The sequence below is a fragment of the Stenella coeruleoalba genome, assembly GCF_951394435.1.
Source record: "Stenella coeruleoalba genome assembly, chromosome: X".
NCBI lineage: Eukaryota > Metazoa > Chordata > Mammalia > Artiodactyla > Delphinidae > Stenella > Stenella coeruleoalba.
The window spans coordinates 58,757,334-58,777,288 of record NC_137152.1 but is presented as its reverse complement, the minus strand read 5'-3'; the positions used below and the strand labels follow the sequence as shown (position 1 = coordinate 58,777,288).

The window sequence follows — 19,955 nt, the reverse complement described above, 5'->3', positions numbered from 1 at the left end:
TGTCCCAGTCTGGGAAGATCCCACATGCCGCAGAGCGGCTAGTCCCGTAAGCCATGGCCGCTGAGCCTGCGCGTTCAGAGCCTGTGCTCCGCAACGGGAGAGGCCACAACAGTGAGAGGTCCGTGTACCGCAAAAAAAAAAAAAAAAAATGCTAAGAGAATTCACCACCACCAAACCAGCTTTACGACAAATGCTAAAGGAACTTCTCTAGGCAGGAAACACGAGAAGGAAAAGATCTACAATAACAAACCCGAAACAGTTAAGAAAATGGTAATAGGAACATACATATTGATAATTACCTTAAATGTAAGTGGATTAAATGCTCGAACCAACACACATAGACTGGCTGAATGGATACCAAAACAAGACCCATACATATGCTGTATACAAAAGGCCCACTTCAGACATAGGGACACCTAACAGACTGAAAGTGAGGACATGGAAAAAGATGTTCCATGCAAATGGAAATCAAAAAAAAGCTGGAGTAGCAATTCTCATATCAGACAAAAGAGGCTTTAAGATAAACACTATTACAAGAGACAAAGAAGGACCCTACATAATGATCAAGGGATCAATCCAAGAAGAAGATATAACAATTGTAAATATTTATGCACCCAACATAGGAGCACCTCAATACAGAAGGCAAATGCTAACAGCCATAAAAGGGGAAATCAACAGTAACACACTCATAGTAGGGGACTTTAACACCACAGTATCACCAATGGAGAGATCATCCAAAATGAAAATATATAAGGAAACACAAGCTTTAAATGACACATTAAACAACATGGACTTAATTGATATTTATAGGACATTCCATCCATAAAAAACACAATACACTTTCTTCTCAAGTGCTCATGGAAGAGTCTCCAGGATAGATCATATATTGGGTGACAAATCAAGCCTTGGTAAATTTCAGATATTTGAAATCATATCAAGTGTCTTTTCCAACCACAGTTCTATGAGACTATATATCAATTACAGGAAAAAATCTATAAAACGTACAAACACATGGAGGCTAAGCAACATACCACTTAATAACCAAGAAATCACTGAAGAAATCAAACAGGAAATCAAAAAATACCTAGAATCAAATGACAATGAAAACACAGTGACCCAAAATCTGTGGGATACAGCAAAAGCACTTCTAAGAGAGAAGTTTATAGCAATGCAGTACTACCTAAGAAACAAGAAACATCTGAAATAAACAACCTAACCTTACACATAAAGCAATTAGAGAAAGAAAAACAAAATAACCCGAAGGTAACAGAAGGAAGGAAATCATAAAGATCATATCAGAAATAAATGAAAAAGAAATGAAGAAAACAGCATCAAAGATCAATAAAACAGAAAGCTCTTTCTTTGAGAAGATAAACAAATTGATAAACCATTAACCAGACTGATCAAGAAAAAAGGGGGAAGACTCAAATCAATAGAATTAGACATGAAAAAGAAGTAACTTCTGACACTGCAGAAACACAAAGGATCATGGGAAATTACTACAAGCAACTATATGCCAATAAATTGGACAACCTGGAAGAAATGGACAAATGCTTAGAAAAGCACAACCTTCCTATACTGAACCAGGAGGGAATAGAAAATATACACAGACCAATCACAAGCACTGAAATTGAAGCTGTGATTTAAAAATCTTACAACAAACGAAAGTCCAGGACCAGATGGCTTCACAGGTGAATTGTATCAAACATTTAGAGAAGAGCTAACAGCTCTCCTTCTCTAACTGTTCCAAAATATAGCAGAGGGAGGAACACTCCGAAACTCATTCTATGAGGCCACCCCTGATACCAGAACCAGACAAGGATGTCACAAAGAAAGAAAACTATAGGCCAATATCACTGATGAACATAGATGGAAAAATCCTCAGCAAAATACTAGGAACATAATCCAACAGCACATTAAAAGGATCATACACCATGATCAAGTGGGATATATCCCAGGAATGCAAGGATTATTCAATATACGCAAATCAATCAATGTGATACATCATATTAATAAAGTGAAGAATAAAAACCATATGATCATGTCAATAGATGCAGAAAAAGCTTTTGACAAAATTCAGCACCCATTTATGATAAAAACCCTCCAGAAAGTAGGCATAGGGGGAACTTTTCTCAACTTAATAAAGGCCATATATGACAAACCCACAGGCAACATCGTCCACAATGGTGAAAAACTGAAACCATTTCCACTAAGATCAGGAACAAGACAAGGTTGCCCGACCTCACCACTATTATTGAACATTTTTTGGGAAGTTTTAGCCACAGAAATCAGAGAAGAAAATGAAATACAAGGAATCCAAATCAGAAAAGAAGTAAAGCTGTCACTGTTTGCAGATCACAAGATACTATGCATAGAGAAGCCTAAAGATGCTACCAGAAAACTACTAGTCCTAATCAATGAGTTTGGTAAAGTATCAGGATACAAAATTAATGCATTCCTATACACTAATGATGAAAAATCTGAAAGAGAAATTAAGGAAGCACTGCCATTTATCATTGCAACAAAAAGGATGAAATACCTAGGAATAAACCTACCTAATGAGAAAAAAGATCTGTACGCAGAAAATTATAAGACCCTGATGAAAGAAATTAAAGATGATACAAACAGTTGGAGAGATATACCATGTTCTTGGATTGGAAGAATCAACATTGTGAACATGACTGTACTCCCCAAAACAATCTATGTGTTCGAATGCAATCCCAGTCAAAATGCCACTGGCGTTTTTCACAGAACTAGAACAAAAAATTTCACAATTTTTATGGAAACACTAAAGACCCCGAATAGCCAAAACATTCTTGAAAAAGAACAAAAGAGCTGGAGGAATCAGGCTCCCAGACATCAGACTATACTACAAAGCTACAGTAATCAAGACAGTATGGTACTCGCATAGAAACAGAAATATAAATCAGTGGAACAGGATAGAAAGCCCAGAGATAAACCCACGCACATATGGTCACCTTATCTTTGATAAAGGAGGCAAGAATATGCAGTGGAGAAAAAGCCTCTTCAGTAAGTGGTGCTGGGAAAACTGGAGAGCTACATGTAAAAGAATGAAATTATAACACTCCCTAACACCGTACACAAAAATGAACTCAAAATGAATTAAAGACCTAGATGTGAGGCCAGACACTATAAAACTCTTAGAGGAAAGCATAGGCAGAACACTCTATGACATAAATCACAGCAAGATCCTTTTTCACCCACCTCCTAGAGAAATGGACATAAAAACAAAAATAAATGGGACCTAATGAAACTTCAAAGCTTTTGCACAGCAAAGGAAACCATAAATAAGACCAAAAGACAACCCTCAGAATGGGAGAAAATATTTGCAAATGAAGCAACTCACAAAGGATTAATCTCCAAAATTTACAAGTAGCTCATGCAGCTCAATATCAAAAAAACAAACAACCCAATCCAAAAATGGGCAGAAGACCTAAGTAGACATTGCACCATAGAAGATGCACAGATTGCCTACAAATATATGAAAGGATGCTCAACATCACTAATCATTAGCAAAATGTAAATGAAAACTACAATGAGGTATCACCTCACACCAGTCAGAATGGCCATCATGAAAAAATCTACAAACAATTAATGCTGGAGAGGATGTGGAGAAAAGGGAACCCTCTTGTGCTGTTGGTGGGAATGTAAATTGATACAGCCAGTATGGAGAACAGTATGGAGTTTCATTAAAAAACTAAAAATAGAATTACCATATGACCCAGCAATCCCATTACTGGGCACATACCATGAGAAAACCATAATTGCAAAAGAGTCATGTACCACAGTGTTTATTCTTGCTCTATTTACAATAGGCAGGACCTGGAAGCAACCCAAGTGTCCATCGACAGATGAATGAATAAAGAAGATGTGGCACATATATACAATGGCATATTACTCAGCCATGAGAAGAAATGAAATTGAGTTATTTTTAGTGAGGTGAATGGTCCTAGAGTCTGCAACACAGTGAAGTAAGTTAGAAAGAGAAAAACAAATATCATATGCTAACACCCGTATATGGAATCGTAAAAAGAAAAAAATGGGTGTGAAGAACATAGGGACAGGATGGGAATAAATATGCAGACCTACTAGAGAATGGACTTGAGGGCACGGGGACAGGGAAGGCTAAGCTCGGAGAAAGTGAGAGAGTGGCATGGATATATATACACTACCAAATTTAAAATTAATAGGTAGTGGAAAGCAGCCACACAGCACAGGGAGAGGGGCTCGGTGCTCTGTGACCACCTAGAGGGGTGGGATAGGGTGGGTGGGAGGGAGGGAGATGCAAAAGGGAAGAGATATGGGGAGATATATATATATATATATATATATGCATAGCTGTTTTACTTCATTATAAAGAAGAAACTAACACCATTGTAAAGCAATTATACTCCAATAAAGATATTTTTAAAAAATTAAAATATAAAATCCATTTTGTCTGATATGACAGTTGCTACTCCAGCTTTCTTTTGATTTCCATTTACGTGGAATATCTTTTTCCATCCCCTCACTTTCAGTCTATGTGTCTGTATGTCTGAAGTGGTTCCCTTGTAGACAGCATATATACTGGTCTTGTTTTTGTATTTATTTAGTCAGTCTGTGTCTTTTGGTTGGTGCATCTAATCCATTTACATTTAAGGTAGTTATCGATATATATGTTCCTATTACCATTTTCTTAATTGTTTCGGGTTTGTTTTTGTAGGTCTTTTCCTTCTCTTGTGTTTCCTGCCTGGAGAAGTTCCTTTAGCATTTGTTTTAAAGCTGGTTTGGTGGTTCTGCATTCTCTTAGCTTTTGCTTCTGTGAATGTTGTAATTTCTCCTTCGAATCTGAATGTGATCCTTGCTGGGTAGAGTAATCTTGGTTGTAGGTTTTTCCCTTTCATGACTTTAAATATGTCCCGCCACTCCTTTCTGACTTGCAGAGTTTCTGCTGAAAGATCAGCTACTAACCTTATGGAGATTCCCTTGTGTGTTATTTGTTGTTTTTCCCTTGTTGCTTTTAATAGTTTTTCTTTGTATTTAATTTTTGATAGTGTGATTAATATGTGTCTTGGCGTGTTTCTCCTTGGATTTATGCTGTGTGGGACTCTGTGCAATTCCTGGACTTGATTGACTACTTCCTTTCCCATATTTCGGAAGTTTTCAACTGTAATCTCTTCAAATATTTTCTCAGTCCCTATTTTTTTCTCTTCTTCTGGGATCCATATATTTCTAATGTTCGTGCATTCAATGTTGTCCCAGAGGTCTCTGAGACTGTCCTTAATTCTTTTCGTTCTTTTTTCTTTATTCTGCTCTGTGGTAGTTATTTCCACTATTTTATCTTCCAGGTTATTTATCTGTTCTTCTGCCTCAGTTATTCTGCTATTGATTCCTTCTGGAGAATCTTTTATTTCATTTTGTGTTGTTCACCATTGTTTTTTGCTCTTTAGTTCTTCTAGGTACTTGTTAAACGTTTCTTGTATTTTCTCCATTCTATTTCCAAGTTTTTTGATTATCTTTACCATCATTACTCTGAATTATTTTTCAGATAGAGAGCCTATTTCCTATTCATTTGTTTGGCCTCTTGGGTTTTTACCTTGCTCCTTCATCTGCTGTGTATTTCTCTGTCTTCTCATTTCCTTAACTTACTGTGTTTGGCGTCTCCTTTTTGCAGGCTGCAGGTTTGTAGTTCCCGTTGTTTTTGTTGTCTGCCCCCATTGGTTGGTTCAGTAGGTTGTGTAGGCTTCCTGGTGGAAGGAACTGTTGCCTGTGTTCTGGTGGATGAGGCTGTATCTTTCTGGTGGGAAGGACTGCATCCAGTGGTGTGTTTTGGGGGTCTTTAAACTTATTTTGATTTTAGGAAGCCTCTGTGCTAATGGATGGGGTTGTGTTCCTGTCTTGCTAGTTGATTGGCCTAGGGTGTCCAGCACTGTAGCTTGCTGCTCGTTGAATGGAGCTGGGTCTTAGAGTTGAGATGGAGATCTCTGTAAGAGCTTTTGCGGTTTGATAGTACGTGGAGCTGGGAGGTCTCTGGTGGACCAATGTCCTGAACTTGGCTCTCCCACCTCAGAGGGTCAGGCCTGACACCCAGCTGGAGCATGAAGACCCTGTCAGCTACACAGCTCAGAAGAAAAGGGAGGGGAAAAAAAGAAACAAAAATAAAATAAACTTATTAAAATAAAAAATTTCATAAAGTATTAAAAATAAAGAAATAAAAAAATAATAAAAAGAAAGAAGAGAGCAACTAAACCAAAAAACAAATCCACCAGTGATAACAAGTGCTAAAAACTATACTAAAAACAAAACAAAACAAGAAAAACGGACAGGCAGAACCCTAGAACAAATTGTAAAAGGCAAGCTGTCCAGACCAAATCACACAAAGAAGCATACACATACACAGCCATAAAAAGAGAAGAAGGAAATATATATATATATATATATATATATATATATTTAAAAAAGGAAGACAGCAACCGAATCCATAAACTCTACCAATGATAGTAAGCTCTATAAACTAAACTAAGATAAAGATAAAACCAGATAGAAATTAGATGCAGAAAGCAAACCCCAGTCTACAGTTGCGCTCAACGTTCACCACCTCAGTTTTGGGATGATTCATTATTTAGGTGTTCCACAGATGCAGTGTACATCAAGTTGATTGTGGAGATTTAATCTGCTACTCCTGAGGCTGCTGGTAGAAATTTCCCTGTCTCTTCTTTGTTCGCACAGCTCCTGGCACTCATCTTTGGATTTGACCCTTCCTGTGCATGTAGGTCGCCTGAGGGCATCTGTTCCCCGCCCAGACAGGATGGAGTTAAAGTAGTAGCATGATAGGGGGTTCTGGCTCACTCAGGCTGGGGCGAGGGAGGGGTACGCCATGAGTGGTGATTCTGCAGCGGCAGAGGCCAGCGTGTCATTGCAACAGCCTGAGGCGTGCCGTGTGTTCTCCTGGGTAAATTGTCCCTGGATCTCGGGACCCTGGCGGTGGTGGGCTGCATGAGCTCCTGGGAAGTGTGGATAGTGACCTGTGCTTGCACACAGGCTTCTTGGTGGCTGCAGCAGCAACCTTAGCATCTCATGCCCATCTCTGGGGTCTGTGCTGATAGCCAAGGCTCGTGCCCATCTCTGGAGCTTGTTTAGGCGGTGCTCTGAATCCCCTCTCCTCACGCACCCTGAAACAATGGTCTCTTGCCTCTTAGGCAGTTCCAGACTTTTTCCCGGACTCCCTCCCAGCTACCTGTGGCGCACTAGCCCCCTTCAGGCTGTGTTCACACAGCCAACCCCAGTCCTCTCCCTGGGATCTGACCTCCGAAGCCCGAGCCTCAGCTCCCAGCCCCCACCGCTCCGGTGGGTGAGCAGACAAGCCTCTCAGGCTGGTGAGTGCTGGTTGACACCGATCCTCTGTGCCGGAATCTCTCCGCTTTGCCCTCTGCATTCCAGTTGATGCGCTCTCCTCCGTGGCTCCAAAGCTTCCCTCCCCCTCCCACCCCCTGTCTCTGCCAGTGAAGGGGTTTCCTAGTGTGTGGAAACATTTCCTCCTTCACCTTTCCCTCCCAGAGGTGCAGGTCCCATCCCTATTCTTTTGTCTCTGTTTTTTCTTTTTCCCTACCCAGGTACGTGGGGAGTTTCTTGCCTTTTGGGAAGTCTGAGATCTTCTGCCTGCGTTTAGTACGTGTTGTGTAGGAGTTGTTCCACATGTAGATGTATTTTTGATGTATTTGTGGGGCGAAGGTGATCTCCACATCTCATTCCTCTGCTGTCTTCTCAATGCCCCATATTTTGTATTTTCAACATTTCCAGTTAGCATTTGTTTGTTAACTTCTTTTCTAAATGTAAAATATTTTAAAATAAGTATTTTCTGAAGTTCTACTTAAAGTTTAAGTAGAACTTTAAACTCATTAGTTTTAACTACCATCTCAGTACAAGAAAATTTTATATTAGTAATAGTTATAAAAATTATTAAAGTGATTTGAAATAGTATCTGTAACTCTGGGTCTGATTATGATGTTAAAGAAGATCTTAATTAATTGAGGGTACTGGTTAATGTTAATGAATGGAATCATTTTATTTCATCTTACTGTTACCTTCCAACTGTTGGATACTGAAAGAAAAGTAGGAGGTGGATGCTCATTTTAAATAATTTAGCTTTAGTGTGCCATGTCAGAATAAGTTGAAATATCAAATGAATGCTTGCAGTGAACTTTCTCAAAAATCTATAGTGATAAATTCTTTGTTTTCTGTGTTTTAAGTCCAATTTAAAAGCTTCTGAGAAACATATAAAAACATATTCGGTTTCATTAGTAATTAGGGAAATACTAATTTAAACAAAAAGCACATTGTACCCTTAAAAGTAGCAACAACTAAAACTTATTAATATCCAGCGTTGTTGAGGATATGGAGACCTGGCACCCTGGTACACTGTTGGTTGGTGTATATGCTGTTGGAGCGTTTTTGGAAGATAGTTGGGCAATTTCTATCAAAGGATAAACATATGCTTACCTTTTAACTCATCAGTGTGCTTCTAGGAATCCTTCTTACAGAAATGCATGGGTTTACATAAGTCACATATACAATGATATTTTATTTCAACATTGTTTATAGTAGCAAAAGTTTTAATTAATATCCATCAGTAGAGGAATGGATAAGATAAATATGATATATTCTTAGTATCACACAACTGTTGAAAATAATGAGGTAGGTTTCTGTTACTGTCATGAACAATCTCCAGGTTGTGTTAAGTGAAAAAAGCAACTTACAAACGAATATGTATAGTATGGCCCCACTTCTGTTGGAAAAAAAAGTGTTTGTTTAGGCACATAAATGCGTCAGAAAAAGTCTAGGATAATAACACAACAAATTGTTCATGGTTATTAGCTCTGGGAAAGGAAATGGAGCAGGCATGAGGGGGTGATAAAAGGAGTTACAATGTTTTACTTTTAATGCCTTTATGTCTTTACTATTCTTTGAATTGTTAAATATGAACATGCATGTCTATGTGTGTATGTATAAATCTGCTCCAGGATGCTGTCCTCTTCCATAATACCATTTACTACAACCTCTTATATGGAAACATCAATGCTTCACCAGAGGAAGTGTATGCAGTGGCAAAATTAGCTGGACTACATGATGCAATTCTTCGAATGCCACATGGATATGACACCCAAGTAGGGGAACGAGGACTCAAGCTTTCAGGTAATCAAAGATTTTAGACCTGGCCCCCACTTATATACTCCCTTCACACTTTAATTTGTCAGGGCCATTTACTAGAAAATGTAATGACAGAGTACAAACATAGTGCTCATCCAGTCTCTTTTGACAAATTCCCGTTTCCTGCCTGTCACTGTAAACAATTCAGCTTGCTAGAAGTAACTGTTCTCAAATCATGCAAGTCTCTTTCTTTCACTTGAAGCTGCAAACACTGTAAGTGCTTAATAGTAAGTTACTGATACATGTTGAGATCAGTGTTAACTTATTATCCGTAATCTTAATATTAAAAGCCAAGGTCATTATTCGCATGGGAAAGAAGTAAGAGTAGGGACAAGAAATTTGATAGTAAATAGTGTATCTCCTCATAATTTCCTAGATCATTATGGGATGTTTTCAATACTTTAGACCTCCTTATACTTATACTTCCTTACAGCCAACTTCATTTTCATGTCTTTGTTGGTTCAGTGGCCAAGTAAATTTTAGGGCTTGCACATTTTAACTTAAGTGGTTAATTATGAGATGATTACTATGTTTAATAATGGATCATCCTAAAATGACTGAATTTTTTTGAGGATCCATAAAAATGTTTCTTTGCCCTAAATTATTTGAATTCTAAAAGTATAATGATATCTAATGCCTGAAAGTATTAATGTAACTCATAAACATACTGCATCCTTTACATTTACTCTTCATTCTAGTTTAGTTTGGGTAGGAAATGTATAGATTAGGGATGAGGGTAAGGAAAAAGAGAATGAAGAATACTCCACATGAATTTTAATGAATCCCTGTTCCTCTTCATTGTAAGCTGGCTTCAGTTATTCACAACATTGATTAGGTACAAGCTGTGTGCAAGCAGCTGTGCTAAATGATTTGGGAGTTAAAAAGATGAAGCATCAAGGGACCTACTCTCAAGGAATTTAGAGTCTATTAGAAAGTTTTGATCTAGGTTTAGAAAATACTAAGCAAAGATTATTTTCAAGTTTAGGTGGTTTGTAGTAGCTATTTAGTCATTACCTGATAGTATAAGATGCCTGCTTCATTCCAGTCCACCTTTATGCTTTACCATTGCTCTTCATAGGACTTTGCAATTAACTAGCCCACACCCCAGATTATTTATCCGATGGGCTAATTCTAGAGATACCCAATTTGTCACGTAATACAGACTAGCCCTCTCAAACATGACTTTGCTTCAGTTAGCTATGCTGCATCCCATTTTTCAATCACTTTGTTCCTCTCTGCATGCCTTTGGGGATAGGAATGTTTAACAAAATTTTATTCTTATCTAATACCCATTGCCTTACAACCAGGCCTCTCAAAATGAGCAATATATTATTTAGCACCTATGCAAATAATTTCGGTAGAGAACAAACAAATGTTTCTTTTCCAAATTCTATTGAATAGAATTGAAACTGGGTTGGTTTCCACTTGAAATTTGGGAAACATGTGTAAACTAGTTCTTCCTCTGAGTATCTAGTTCTTTTAGGAGCTTTCTGCTGCTGAGTTGCTAGGTGGGTAAGCAGATTGTTCTGGCATACTGCCTGTCTTGACAGGAGAATTTTGAACTTACAAAATGAGGAAGAGTGTGGATCGTATGAATATAAACGTATTCACTAATATTAGACATAAGGAGCCCCTCTTACAGGTTGAAGATAACAATTGAAGAACAGATAAAAGTGAAATAATACTTGTGTACCAGATAATCAACAGGTAGAGCTTGTTTTCTGAAGAGGTTACTGATGCTAAAAAGTACAGGTTTTTTCAGACATTGATAAATTAATGGATAATGAACAAGAAAAGGAGCCAAAAGGGACATATTGAGCAAAGCACCATCTTTTGTACTTCCAACCATAGTTTTATGTAAGATTGATGGCCTTAGACCTGCAGGAGTCCCAGTGGAGAAAGAAAGATTCTTTTCTTTTCTCTAGAATAAATTTAAGAGTAATTATGGGTTTGTACATTATGAAAGGAAGAGCATTGGACTGGGAATAGTCAGGGGTAATTAGTCAGTTCTAGCAGATTTTGCTAGAACTTGCCTGTGACTTTGAGCAAATTACTTAACCTTTCTGGGCTTCTGTTTTAAAATTCTGCTATGCTAGAGTCCTATAGCAAATAACTAAGGTGAAATAAGAGGTCCTAGTTTGTAGCCTTAACTTTGAAGAGTGCTGTGAAAATAATAGCTTTCTGTCAAAAAAAAAGTCTTTAAGAATACTGGCTGAATGGTACTTTTTTATGTTAAGAAATAAATTTAGATATTCATAGTTTCATGTCTTCAAGTTTTCAGGCTTCAGATATTGAATTTGGTTTTGGCTTTGTTGATTCTCTAATATTGAAATTTTTCTCTCTGAGGTTGCTCTTCATTGGGAATTAATATAAAGTACATATAAAGTAACATGTCATGAGCATATTTCTGGTGAGGGAGGTAATTCTGGAATCAAAGTTGTCACCTCCCCTCCTTGTTCTTTTCGCCTGCCATGAAGTCAGAATTCAGAATCACATTTATGTTCCAGGGAATATAGTTTGTCAAAAGATATTATATATGAACATAAACTCTTATAGCTGAGTAAAATGATCAGTAATCAGTAAAGATAAATGTTGAAGGTATTATTTGGTAGTTGTAATTAATGGAAATACTAGAAATATAAAATATGTATGTTATGCTCTCTTAAACTAAAAATTTTCTTTACTAGGAGGAGAAAAGCAAAGAGTAGCAATTGCAAGAGCCATTTTGAAGGACCCCCCAGTCATTCTCTATGATGAAGCTACTTCATCATTAGATTCAATTACTGAAGAGGTAAATGATCGTGAAAGCATAAAACTCTTTAATTCAAATTGCTTAACTTTTTTCCTTGGAAGTTTCAGTAAAATAGCTACATTCTTTCATATTTTGAATGAACTTCAATAGAAGGTTCTGTAGAGCCAAATACCTAGCCCTTTTCCCCAATGTAGGAAGTGTTGATAGTAAGAATGCCAGGTTGCATTATATTATCACACTGTTAAGTCCATTTGCAAATATATCTCTTTTTGAAACTGTGTGTGACACGTTACGCTCTTGTTGTATTACCTTTTCATCTTGCAAAGCTGTGGGAATCAACTAACCTGCTGACAAAGGAAGGTTTTAGTCTTTCTGCTTTTTGCCACTTAACATTCATTAAAATAGGTCTTATAAATGATTGTGACACGGTACACACCAGAAAGCCTTTCACTTATCATGGAGCAACTCACTAAGATGCAAATTAGGCACACACAGCCTGCGGTTCTGGTATCAGTGTATATTCATTTCATAACAAGTATTGTGAAGCACCAAGATGTTGTGACACTGACATCATGGTACTACCCAGCAACTACATTAAACATCATAACATCTTTGTATTAAATACCAAACTCTTAACAGCAATCATAATTTCATGAATGAATCCCCTTAATCTAAAACTGAAGATAGACTGATGTAATTTGTCAGTTGCCTCCATTCACCTACGTTTTACTTGAATATATAGTAAAACCCTATTGTTGAAGGATAGGCCTAATTTCAGCTTTAGATCATATATGACATATATTTGCATATGGAGTTAAGTTTCAGGGCACATTACTTGATCTGCCATATGTTTAAAACAGCTTAATTTCTAAGTCAGTTGTTTAGCATGAGGATTTGTTATATTTATTTAGAAAATTTTAATTTTATTTATTTTTCATGAAAAGGCATTTTATTTTAAATATAGCACTGTGTACATGTCAATCCCAAACTCCCAATCTATCCCTCCCCCCACCCTGCCCCCATGATAACCATAAGTTCATTCTCTAAGTCTGTGAGTCCATTTCTGTCTTGTAAACAAGTTCATTTGTATCATTTTTTTTATATTCCACATGTAAGCAATATCATATGATATTTTTCTTTTTCTGTCTGACTTAACTTCACTTAGTATGAAGTATAATCTCCAAGTCCATCCATGCTGCTGCAAATGGCATTATTTCAGTCTTTTTAATGGCTGAGTAATATTGCATTGGATATATATACCACATCTTTATCCATTCATCTGTTGATGGACACTTAGGTTGCTTTCATGTTTTGGCTATTGTAAACAGTACAGCAGTGAACAGTGGGGTGCATGTATCATTTCAAATTATGGTTTTCTCCAGATATATGCCCAAGAGTGGGATTGCTGAATCATAGGGTAGCTCTATTTTTAGTATTTTAAGGAACCTCCATACTGTTCTCCATAGTGGCCATACTATTCTACATTCCCACCAACAGTGTAAGAGGGTTCCCTTTTCTCCACACCCTATCTAGCATTTATTGTTTGCAGATTTTTTGATGATGGCCATTCTGACTGGTATGAGGTGATATCTCATTGTAGTTTTGATTTGCACTTCTCTAATAATTAGCGATGTTGAGCATCTTTTCATGGGCCTCCTGGCCATCTGTATGTCTTTGGAGAAATGTCTCTTTAGGTCCTCTGCCCATTTTTTGATTAGGTTGTTTGTTTTTTCAATATTGAGCTGCATGAGCTGTTTGTAAAGTTTGGAGACTAATACTTTGTTTGCAAATATTTTCTCCCAGTCTGTGGGTTGTCTTTTCAGTTTGTTTATGGTTTCCTTTGCTGTGCAAAAGCTTTTGAGTTTTATTAGGTCCCACTTGTTTATTTTTGTTTTTATTTCCGTTACCCTGTGAGACAGATTGAAAAAGATATTGCTGTGATTTTTGTCAAAGAGTGTTCTGCCTATGTTTTCCTCTAAGCGTTTTATAGTATCCGGTCTTACATTTAGGTCTTTAATCCATTTTGAGTTTATTTTTGTGCATGGTATTAAAGAATATTCTAATTTCAGTTTTTTACATGTAGCTGTCCAGTTTTCCTAGCACTATTTATTGAAGAGACTGTCTTTCCTCCATTTTATAGTCTTGCCTCCTTTGTGGTAGATTAATTGGCCATAGGTGCATGGGTTTATTTCTGGGCTTTCTATCCTTTTGATCTATATTTCTGTTTTTGTGCCAGTACCATACTGTTTTGATGAGTGTAGCTTTGTAGTATAGTCTGAAGTCAGGGAGCCTTGATTCCTCTAGCTCCATTTTTCTTTCTTAAGTTTGCTGTAGATATTTAGGGTCTTTTGTGGCACTGTACAAATTTTAAGATTTTTTTTGTTGTAGTTCTGTGAAAATGCCATTGATAATTAGATAGGCATTGCATCAAAGCTGTAGATTACCTTGGGTAGTATAGTCATTTTGACAATATTGATTCTTCCAATCCAAGAACATGGTAGATCGTTTTTTTAAAACATATTTATTTATTTATTTGTTTAGGCTGCACCAGGACTTAGTTGCAGCAAGTGGGACCTTCATTACAGCATGTGGGATCTTTAGTTGTGGCATGCGGACTTCTTAGGTGCAGCATGCAGACTCTTAGTTATGGCATGCAGGATCTAGTTCCCGACCACGGATCGAGCCTAGGCCCCCTGCATTGGGAGCATGGAGTGTTACCCACTGGACCACCAGAGAAGTCCCAACATGGTAGATCTTTCCATCTGTGTCATCTTTGATTTCTTTCACTAGCATCTTATAGTTTTCAGAGTACAGGTCTTTTGCCTCCTTAGGTAGGTATATCCCTAGGTATCTTATTCTTGTTGATGTGATGGTAAATGGAATTGTTTCTTTAATTTCTCTTTCTGATCTTTCATTGTTGGTGTATAGAAATTCAACAGATTTCTGTGTATTAATTTTGTATCCTGCAACTTTACCAAATTCATTGATGAGCTCTAGTTGTTTTCTGGTAGCATCTTTAGGATTTTCTACATATAGTATCATGGCATCTGCAAACACTGACAGTTTTACTTCTTCTTTTCCAGTTTGGATTCCTTTTTCTTCTCTGATTGTTGTGGCTAGGACTTCCGAAACTATGTTGAATAAAAGAGGCGAGAGTGGACATCCTTATCTTGTTCCAGATCTTAAAGGAAATGCTTTCAGCTTTTTGCCATTGAGTATGATGTTAGCTGTAGTTTTGTCATATATGGCCTTTATTATGTTGAGATAGGTTCCCTCTGCGCCCACTTTTTGGAGAGTTTTTACCATAAATGGGTGCTAAGTTTTGTCAAAAACTTTTTTCTGTGTCTATTGAGATGATCATTTGGTTTTTATTCTTCAATTTGTTGATGTGGTGTATCACACTGATTGATTTGCAGATATTGAAAAATCCTTGCATCCCTGGGATAAATCCCACTTGATCATGGTGTATGATACTTTTAATGTATTGTTGGATTCGGTTTGATAGTATTTTGTTGAGGGTTTTTGCGTCTCTGTTCATTAGTGATATTGGCCTGTAATTTTCTTTTTTCGTGGTATGTCTGTCTGGTTTTTGTATAACGGTGATGGTGGCCTCATAGAATGCATTTGGGAGTGTTCCTTCCTCTGCTGTTTTTTGGAATAGTTTCAGAAGAATTGTTCTTAACTCTTCTAAATGTTTGATAGCATTTGCCTGTGAAGACATCAGGTCCTGGACTTCTGTTTGTTGGGAGTTTTTTAATCACATTTTCAATTTCAGTACTTGTGATTCGTCTGTTTATAGTTTCTATTTCTTCCTTGTTCAGTCTTGGGAGATTGTACCTTTCTAAGAATTGTCCATTTCTTCCAAGTTGTACATTTTATTGGCATATAGTTGATTGTAGTAGTCTCTTATGGTCCTTTGGATTTCTGTGGTGTCCATTATAACGTCTCCTTTTTCATTTCTAATTTTATTGATTTCAGCCCTCTCCCTTTTTTTCATGATGAGCCTGGCTAAAGGTTTGTCAATTTTGTTTATCTTTTCAAAGAACCAGCTTTTAGTTTCATTGATCTTTTGTGTTGTTTCCTTCATTTCTATTTCATTTATTTTTGCTCTATCTTTATGATTTCTTTTGCTAACTTTGGGTTTTGTTTGTTCTCCTTTCTCTAGTTGCTTTAGATGTACATTTAGTTGTTTATTTGTGATTTTTCTTGTTTCCTGAGGTAAGATTGTATTGTTATAAACTTCCTTCTTTGAACTGCTTTTACTGTGTCCCATAGGTTTGGGATCTTTGGGCTTTTGTTTTCATTTGTTTCTAGGTATTTTTTGATTTCCTCTTTGATTTCTTCAGTGATCCATTGGTTGTTTAGTAGCATATTTTTTAGCCTCCACATGTTTATATTTTTTACTTTTTTTTCTTGTAGTTGATTTCTAATCTCATAGCGAGTAGTCAGAAAAGACACTTGATATGATTTCAGTTTTCTTAAATTTACCGAGGCTCACTTTGTGGCCCAGCTTGTGATCAATCCTGGAAAATGTTCCATGTGCACATGAGAAAAACGTGTATTCTGCTGCTTTTGGATGGAATTCTCTATAAGTATCAATTAAGTCCATCTGGTCTAATGTGTCATTTAAGGCCTGTGTCTCCTTGTTGATTTTCTGTCTGGATGATCTGTCCACTGATGAAAATGGTGTGTTAAAGTCCCCCATTATTGTGTTACTATCGATTTCTCCCTTCATGGCTGTTAGTATTTGCCTTATATATTGAGGTTCTCCTATGTTGGATGCATATATATTTACAATTGTTATATCTTCTTCGTGGATTAATCCCTTGATCATTATGTAGTGTCCTTCCCTGTCTCTTGTAACAGTCTTCATTTTAAAGTCTACTTTGTCTGATGAGTATTGCTACTACAGCTTTCTTTTGATTTCCATTTGTATGGAATACCTTTTTCCATCCCATCACTTTCAGTCTGTATGTGTCCCTAGATCTGAAATGGGTCTCTTATAGACAGCATATATAGGGGTCTTGTTTTTGTATCCATTCAGCCAGTCTGTCTTTTGGTTGGAGCACTTAATCCATTTATGTTTAAGGTAATTATCGTTATGTATGTTATTACCCTTTTGTTAATTGTTTTGGATTTGTTTCTTTAGGTCTTTTTTCTCCCCTTCCTCTTTTGTTCTCTTGTTAATTGATGACTAACCTTAGTGTTGTATTTGGATTCCTTTTTCTTTTTTGTGTGTGTATCTATTGTAGATTTGTGGCTTGCAGTTACCATAAGATTTTGATATGGTAGTCTGTATATAAGCAAGGTTGTTTTAAGTTGCTGGTCTTTTAATTTCAAATGCATTTTCAATACCCTGCATTTGTTCTCTCCTCACTAATTGCTGATTTTGATATCATATTTGTGTACAGATGATTTCCTTGCTTTACTCTATGTTTGCCTTTACCAGTGAGCTTTTCCATTCATAATTTTCCTGTTTCTAGTTGTGGCCTTTTCTTTTCCACTTAGAGAACAATCTTTAGCATTTGTTTTAAGGCTGGTCTGGTAGTGCTGAATTCTCTTAGCCTTTACTTGTCTGTAAAGCTTTAGATTCTCCGTCGAATCTGAATGTGAGCCTTGCTGGGTAGACTATTCTTGTTTGTAGATTTTTCCCTTTCATTGCTTTAAATATATTGTACCACTCACTTCTGGCCTACAGAGTTTCTGTTGAGAAATCAGCTGATCACCTTATGGGATATGGGAGTTCCTGTGTATGTTTTTGTTGCTTTTCCCTTGTTGCTTTAATAATTTTTCTTTATCTTTAATTTTGTCAAGTTGAGTACTATTTTGTCTTGGTGTGTTCCTTCTTGGGTTTATCCTACCTGGGGGTCTCTGCACGTCCTGGGCTTGAGTGACTGTTTCCTTTCCCATGTTAGGGAAGTTTTCAGCTATTACCTCTTCAAATACTTTCTCAGGTCCTTTCTCTCTTCTCCTTCTGGGACCCCGATAATATGAATGTTGGTGCTTTTAATGTTGTCCCAGAGGTCTCTAAGACTGTCTTCATTTCTTTTCATTCTTTATTATTTTCCATGGCAGTGATTTCCAACAGTCTGTCTTCCAGGTCAGTTATCCATTCTTCTGCCTCAGTTATTATGCTATTGATTCCTTTGTGTATTTTTCATTTTCAGTTATTATATTGTTCATCTCTGTTTGTCTGTTCTTTAGTTCTTCTAGGTCTTTGTTAAACATTTCTTGCATTCTCAATCCTTGCCTCCATTCTTGTTCCAAGGTCTTGAATCATCTTCACAATCATTATTCTGAATTCTTTTTTTTTTGCCCTTTTTTTTTTAACATCTTTATTGGGGTATAATTGCTTTACAATGGTGTGTTAGTTTCTGCTTTATAACAAAGTGAATCAGTTATACATACACATATGTTCCCATATGTCTTCCCTCTTGCGTCTCCCTCCCTCCCACCCTCCCTATCCCACCCCTCCAAGCTGTCACAAAGCACCGAGCCAATATCCCTGTGCCATGCGGCTGCTTCCCACTAGCTATCTACCTTACTACGTTTGGTAGTGTGTATATGTCCATGACTCTCTCTCGCCCTGTCACAGCTCACCCTTCCCCCTCCCCATAACCTCAAGTCCGTTCTCTAGTAGGTCTGCATCTTTATTCCTGCCTTACACCTAGGTTCTTCATGACATTTTTTTTCTTAAATTCCATATATATGTGTTAGCATACGGTATTTGTCTTTTTCTTTCTGACTTACTTCACTCTGTATGACAGACTCTAGGTCTATCCACCTCATTACAAATAGCTCAATTTCATTTCTTTTTATGGCTGAGTAATATTCCATTGTATATATGTGCCACATCTTCTTTATCCATTGATCCAATGATGGGCACTTAGGTTGTCTCCATCTCCGGGCTATTGTAAATAGAGCTGCAATGAACATTTTGGTACATGACTCTTTTTGAATTTTGGTTTTCTCAGGGTATATGCCCAGTAGTGGGATTGCTGGGTCATATGGTAGTTCTATTTGTAGTTTTTTAAGGAACCTCCACACTGTTCTCCGTAGTGGCTGAACCAATTCACATTCCCACCAGCAGTGCAAGAGTGTTCCCTTTTCTCCACATCCTCTCCAGCATTTATTGTTTCTAGATTCTTTGATGATGGCCATTCTGACTGGTGTGAGATGATATCTCATTGTAGTTTTGATTTGCATTTCTCTAATGATTAATGATGTTGAGCATTCTTTCATGTGTTTGTTGGCAATCTGTATATCTTCTTTGGAGAAATGTCTATTTAGGTCTTCTGCCCATTTTTGGATTGGGTTGTTTGTTTTTTTCTTATTGAGCTGCATGAGCTGCTTGTAAATTTTGGAGATTAATCCTTTGTCAGTTGCTTCATTTGCAAATATTTTCTCCCAGTCTGAGGGTTGTCTTTTGGTCGTGTTTATGGTTTCCTCTGCTGTGCAAAAGCTTTGAAGTTTCATTAGGTCCCATTTGTTTATTTTTGTTTTTATTTCCATTACTCTAGGAGGTGGGTCAGAAAGGATCTTGCTGTGATTTATGTCATAGAGTGTTCTGCCTATGTTTTCCTCGAAGAGTTTGATAGTTTCTGGCCTTACATTTAGGTCTTTAATCCATTTTGAGCTTATTTTTGTGTATGGTGTTAGGGAGTGATCTAATCTCATACTTTTACATGTACCTGTCCAGTTTTCCCAGCACCACTTATTGAAGAGGCTGTCTTTTCTCCACTATATGTTCTTGACTCCTTCTTCAAAGATAAGGTAACCATATGTGCATGGGTTTATCTCTGGGATTTCTATCCTGTTCCATTTATCTACATTTCGGTTTTTCTGCCAGTGCCATATTGTCTTGATTACGGTATCTTTGTAGTATAGTCTGAAGTCAGGGAGCCTGATTCCTCCAGCTCCTTTTTTCGTTCTCAAGATTGCTTTGGCAATTCGGGGTCTTTTGTGTTTCCATACAGATTGCGAAATTTTTTGTTTT

General features: G+C 37.1%; 1 protein-coding gene across 1 annotated transcript in view; it reads left to right on the top strand.

Annotated features, from left to right (window-relative positions):
* ABCB7 (ATP binding cassette subfamily B member 7) overlaps window positions 1-19,955 on the top strand; it is a gene marked incomplete at its 5' end in the record, with an annotated part of 143,400 nt that overhangs the window by 107,023 nt on the left and 16,422 nt on the right. Inside the window, 2 exons of the mRNA XM_079910471.1 lie at window positions 9,021-9,192; window positions 11,895-11,998. Of these exons, the coding sequence (XP_079766597.1) occupies window positions 9,021-9,192; window positions 11,895-11,998 (276 nt within the window). The remainder of the gene's footprint in view (window positions 1-9,020; window positions 9,193-11,894; window positions 11,999-19,955) is intronic.